The sequence below is a fragment of the Panicum virgatum genome, chromosome 9K (genome assembly GCF_016808335.1).
Source record: "Panicum virgatum strain AP13 chromosome 9K, P.virgatum_v5, whole genome shotgun sequence".
Classification (NCBI taxonomy): domain Eukaryota; kingdom Viridiplantae; phylum Streptophyta; class Magnoliopsida; order Poales; family Poaceae; genus Panicum; species Panicum virgatum.
In genome coordinates this window covers 10,622,529-10,628,770 of record NC_053144.1, presented here as the reverse complement: position 1 = coordinate 10,628,770, position 6,242 = coordinate 10,622,529, and the positions used below count along the sequence as shown (strand labels likewise).

The 6,242-nt window shown below is 49.4% G+C and overlaps 1 protein-coding gene across 1 annotated transcript; it reads right to left on the bottom strand.

The window, feature by feature from the left end:
• Positions 1-1,453: 1,453 nt before the first annotated feature.
• On the bottom strand, positions 1,454-6,016 carry LOC120650052 (phosphatidylinositol 4-phosphate 5-kinase 1-like). The gene is made up of 8 exons (XM_039927009.1): positions 4,725-6,016; positions 4,471-4,638; positions 4,184-4,349; positions 3,740-3,850; positions 3,471-3,664; positions 3,257-3,387; positions 3,079-3,172; positions 1,454-2,333 (listed from the first exon to the last, which is right to left on the bottom strand). Exons 1-8 carry the CDS (start codon positions 5,729-5,731, stop codon positions 2,024-2,026), a joined length of 2,181 nt encoding a protein of 726 aa, XP_039782943.1. The 5' UTR covers positions 5,732-6,016; the 3' UTR covers positions 1,454-2,023.
• Positions 6,017-6,242: the final 226 nt, after the last annotated feature.

The following is a 6,242-nucleotide window of genomic DNA, read 5'->3' as shown; positions in this document are numbered from 1 at the left end:
GTCACTGCGCCGGCAGCCTCTCTAGAGGCTATTAGTTTTGCCAGATTAGGGTAACTTTGTTTAACCGGAAGAATTAATAAAAAGACGTCTTAAGATTTTCTAAACTAGAGAAATTCCTTTTTGGTGGGTTCACATATAATTACAGATTGTGCTTGTGCTCCTTCAGCAGAATTTTTTTATATGTATAAACTAGGATTTATATATTTGTTCAAAGCAACATCACGTGGGCACCTTCCCAGACGTTGTAGAGAAAGAGAACCAGTGTATGGTCAACCACGCAAATCAAATTCAAAATTTTTATCAAAAGGCATGATGCGAATACGTTAATGGCTAGTAGCCAAACAAAGCTTTGTTAGAGGGTTGGCATGACAACTGAGCCTAGATGAGTCCATCAAATCGACCAGCTTAGACCAAGCCTCTCCTTTTCTTGCGCCCCAGTGCAAGCCAAGCCACCAGCCCACCACGGCACCAGTCACCACCAAGCACCGAGGCACTAACCTTCCATCCACGTGGCATCCATCTATAGGCATGCACAGACCCCAAAGGCCAAAGAGTCAGAGGAGAGATTCCAACTGAGGCCCGAGAGAAGCACATTTTTAACTGAGGTAATTTGCTGGCAAGCAGATACTACACTATAAGACTAAGCAAAAAAATAGTCGTAAGTAGGCGCAGTACGAGACCATTAGCCCTTAATCACGCCTGAGGCCATCTCCATTAGCTCAGGGAGAGCGGACCATGACGCGCCTCAAATCTGGTCCGCATCCGCTGGCCACAGCTCGAGACGCTCCCTCGGGCAGCCCAAGGAGGAGCGACCCCATCTGCATCTCGGTGGGGCTGATCCGATAGGGCTTTGGGGACCGGAGACCAAAACACCCGGTGGTGAACCGGATTAGCCGCCGAAATCAGCAAGCAGATTCGAGGTTTGGGCGTTATACGAGCGATAAAGGAGAGATAAGATCGTCATTCTCTCCAATCTAACCATCTGCTGGGGTGTGGTGTGCCCCCCTTCTTTCTCGTCTTTTCATGCTCCCCTCCCTCCCATCACTTTTCCCCACTTCATGGCCGTTTAGTTCGCAAAAAGTTTGAATTTTGACACTGTAGCACTTTCGTTGTTATTTACCAATTAATATCCAATTATAGATTAATTAACGTCGTTAAATTCATCTCGTGAAAATCAGTCAGACTGTATAATTAGTTATTTTTTTCAACTATATTTAATACTTCATGCATGTGTCGAAAAATTCGATGTGATAGGTACTGTAGCAAAAATTTTAAGAACTAAACGGGGCCAATCCACCCCCTGACACATCACCCACCTCAGGTCAAGGAGTTGCAAGCTTCCCCAGTCTCTCTCCAGCCTGCAAAAAGCTACGGCATGGTACAATAAAATACTGGGAAAGGAAGAAGCCAACAACACAAAAGAGAGGGAGAAGCAGGGGGTTGGGACCCAACAGGTCATGAAGATGCCGAATTGAATTCTAATCCACCCATTCTCAGGATCAAGGTGTATCTGTACATGATCTTATTGTTCACTGCCTGCCGCAGCCTTAAATAACCTCTTTCTGGAAACAAAACCCCCTACCCCTTTCTCATCGGACAGATATATAAAAGGGGCCAAAATGGAAAAGAAAATCTCTACCAAAATTAAGGAGCAAAAAAAAAAGATACTGCTACAACCGAGCTGGAAGAACCAATCTCTCACCCGCCGAATCACATAATTTACAGACAAAATCTTCCGATCTCATGGCTGCCCTTAAAAAATCCAGCCATTCTGATGATTTCCAGAGCGAATTCCCAGCAAGTTTGCTTCGAACTCAAATCCCCTGCACTGTTGATCAAGGGTGGTACTTGCCCTGCCGATGAGCTGCTGCTTTACCAGATCCCGATGGATGAAGATGATTCTTGGCGATTATGTGGATGCTGCTTTACCACGCACAAAAAAAACTGTCCAAACCATCTCCGAATCATTGCAGGTGCTCTGGCCTTCGCATCGAATTCAGGCTGCATCTCCAACCAACGCCTACTAGCCATCCTCCACGAAAATTCTGCCGATGAAGTCTTGAAACCGCTTTGAGTAGAGCTTTGGGTCCACAGCAGAGATCGAGTTGGGGTCTGTCTGTAGCGATTTGTAAGCATGCTCGAGCTTCTTTGTGATGTCGTAATCCTGGAGGATGTCAATTATCCCGAAATACAAAATCACGTCGTGCACTTCACCGGTCTGGTTTGGGAACAGGAAACCGCCACCAGTGAAGAGATACGGGTCGAATTCGCTCCTTCTGGACGCTTGCTCCGCTCGGGCTGGCATGTGGGAACCCAGTCTAATCAAAGCTTTCCTGAAAAATTAAAAAAAAAATGTTGACATGTGACATTAGAGAACTGATTAAATTATTGAAGTTTTTTTTAGTTCAGGAGCATTAGCTGCTTTTTAACTACAAGGACCATCTCTGATACAGATGAACAAACAACTAGGTCCCAACTTTGCCTAAAACACATCCATGTGTAAGCCAAGTGGGTGGCAATGAAGTTTACGCTATGATGACAGTCCTAAGTCTCATACAAGATGGAGACCAGGAACAACTCATCAAGGCACGAGCACAAAATTCAGGGAGCTGATGGCAAAGCACAAATTCCAGTTATATCTCTGAGGTTCACTATGAATAGACAAAACAATTTATCTTTTTTATATATTTAAAATCAAGGATCAATAAATCCCTTTGTTATACATGGGGTATTGCAGTTGATTTATCTTCCAGATCAAAAATTGCTGCTATACTCAACTCAAACATGTAGCACCCAAACAATTGAGTAAATAAAGAACATCAGGAGTAAACATCATTCATTCATTGGAAAATGGTATGCATTTAAAAGGTGGTATTATGAGCAACATTCATCCCCTCAAAATTGGTGGAAATATACTCATCAGTTATTCAACTAGCAGAGCATGCAGTGCTATTGTTCCAAGGGATATGCTCCTTAAATAGAGAACTAGAATTGGTTAGCAGCTCCGATTACATACAAATGCAATGCATACGAGTCACATCAAAACAGAGATGCATATATAAAAACACTACAACTTACCGGCGGCAATCAGGTATCACATCAAAATCATCATCTGAGAAGCACAGCTCTGGTGTGCCGCCACCTTGAAATGACTCACTCTTCGTTAAAAGCTCTGTTAAAAAGATCATTGCAATTGTTAGAACTTAGAACAACATACTTGACATAGCAAGGTCCAAATCAAACTGCTCTAACTTACTTGGAGAAGCAGTAAACATAGATGAGCCCATCTTTGAGGCAGAGATGTCATCACAAAAGTGAACTCCTACCAAGAAGCTGTAATCCATAATTCCTTCAGATTCCAAAAAATTGCAGTCTCGCCTCAGTTGCCTGCACAGTTGACTCCATAATTAGCATTGTCATTTCAGCACAAGTAAAATTGATATCCTAGATGTTGTAGCAGTTGAACTTACTCATGAAGATCAGTGTACCAAGATCGCTGCAAGCGAAAGACAAAGTTGAGGTCCAAGTCCTTGAGAGTGGTTGTCTCATCAATCTCATCGTCAAACTTGTCCGCTGTTCGGCCATAGGACGAACCTTTCAAATCAAAACGGCGATGAATCCGGTATTCTGAACAGAACAAATTACCCATGACAATAAAGCGGACCTGGAGAAGGGAATTGTCAGAAACCATGACTGCTAAGAACATTTGCAATAAGAGGTTATAGTAAATATCACGCACCTTCTGTCCATTAAGGGGCTTCACACAGTGTACACCATAGAACCGCGTGATTAGAGAGTTCTTGTATTGACTGACATGTTGGTAGTAGCTATTTAACATTCGAATTAGCAGCTGAAGCAACAAGATAGCAGCGCAATTAGCCCACACAAGCAGTAAAGACTGATTTTTCTTCTATGTGACTATTTGTACTTAGCAGAAGTTTGTTTATTTTAATAGTACAAAACAAACTAAGTTCATAACACCAAAACAAAGATCATAGTACACAAGGCATGGTCGCAGGGAGCACCACCAGCAAAACATTTTCTGGATGGAATACCAATCCAACAATGAAATTTATGACAAATACAAACTAACTGACTACACAATCCAATCATTTCCTATAAAAAAATACAATTTACTGCAGTTCATTGGCATGCTTACATCAATGGTAACCAGAAATATTACCTTGACTTCTGATTTCTTCACCGTCTTAATCATGAAGCGGTCATCTTGGGTAAGGTAAAAGAAGCTCCCACTTTTCCCGGGTGAAGACAGCTCCCTCAGAGCATCATTGCCACAGATGGCGAGCATGTAATCCGCCGGATCAACAGCAAACAACTTCCTCAAATGCCTGCAGTGCAGAATCCAACACCCCGGTTAATAATAGAACACTAGATGAATAACAAATTGACAACTAGGGTACTAGACCATGGCACACAAACATAGATGAGGTGGGATATGAAGACAAACACCTGAACACCATGGGGCAGTAGTCCTTCCACCGGAACTCCGCAGATGAATGTGGTGGCGTGACCTTCGAACCCTCCGGTGGGAACCGCGTCCAGAACTTCTCCTTTGGGTCGAAATCTGCCTGTTCCAGAGCTCGCATCGGCACCGCTGCAGACTTTCCCACCGAATGCCTGCAAGATGCAGAACCGTAAACACCAAATCCTTGCCAACACCCAGACAACATTGTGAGTGAACCACAGCAGCACCAAAACGTCACCTGATGCCCAATTGCAGCTGCAGCATGAGCTCGTAATTCTTGTGTCCCTTGGAGATTGTCTGCCCGGGACGCTTGCACTCCGGCGTGGTGGCCGCAGACGACGCCCAGCGTGGAACTCCGCTGGCCGCTCGCCGGGTACTCCTCTGGGGCAGTGCCCGCATGTACGTTGCTCCTCCTGCGACGGCCGCAGCTTCCTTGTAGAGCATGGACGCCTCGAGCGCGTCGACGATGTCGCAGGTGATGTCCCCAGCTTCGCCCTCCGACTCCCAGATGCAGATCCGCGGCGCCGCCTTCTCCCCCACACCCTCCACGGAGGACCTCTTCCTGACCGTACCAGCAGCTCCTGCGCCGACCGGCGCGAAGAACGTGCCGCTTATGGCCGGCAGGTCGACGCAGCTCCCAGGCCAGGAGCCGACGTAGCGGCTGCCGTCGGGCCAGGTGAAGACCCCGGTTCCCCTGGGCACGCCGTTCTCCCAGACCCCGTCGTAGCGGCTCCCATTGGCCCAGATGAGCACGCCGCGGCCGGAGAGCACCCCGGCGCGCCACTCCCCAACGTACTGGTTGCCGTTGGCCCAGACGTAGCGGCCGTGGCCGTCCTGGAGGTTGCGCCGCCACTGGCCCTCGTAGTAGTCCCCGTTGGCGTAGCTCTTGGCGCCCACGCCGTGGCGGCGGTCCGCCACCCAGGCGCCGCGGTAGGTGGCGCCGTCGGGCCCGACGAACGCGCCCTGCCCCTCGATCCGGCCGCCGCGGAACTCCCCCTCGAAGGTGGCCCCGGACGGCCACGAGAACCGGCCCTTCCCGGACGCCTTCCCCTTCCGCCACTCCCCCTCGTACATGCAGCCGTCCGCCCACACGTACTTGCCCTTGCCGTGCGGCGCGCCCTGGGAGAAGCCGCCGCGGTAGACGTCGCCGTTCTGCAGCGTCTTCTCCACCACCGCCCCCTCCGCCGTCTCCTCGCGGCCGCCAGCGCCGCCGACGGCGATCATCGCCGGCGCCACCCGCCTCATCCCCCCACCCTCGCTCACTCACACCCTCCGCATTGCAGATCGGAAGCCGCTAGGGTTTGCGATTTGGGGCTCGGGATTTTTGCCGCGCTCCTCTCCTGAGTCCTCTCCCCTCTTCTCCCCCAAGCTTTTCACCACCGCTTTTTTCGCTTCGATTTTTTTTTTCTCGTGCTCCCGCTGGCTACTTGGGTCGTTTGATGCCAGTGCTTTTCTCGTGCTCCCGCTGGCTACGAGTGGTGCCAGTGCTGGCCTAGTACTAGTACTCCTCTACCTCTAGCGTGGAAGGGGGTTGGAGGAGAGGGGAGGCCGGGAGGGGATAGAATGGACGAGGAGCGAGTTGGGGGCGCTTTTACCGTACTGCCCCCAGGCGTCGCTGAGATCAGCGGCGCTCCTCGGCCTCTGCGGCTCTGCCGCAACGGGAGACTCCCCGCGCGGATCTCCTGAACACCGGGGCAGTTCGCGGAAATGCCCCTTCGGGGTGGTGGGGCCACGAGGCGGCACGAGTCACGAGTGG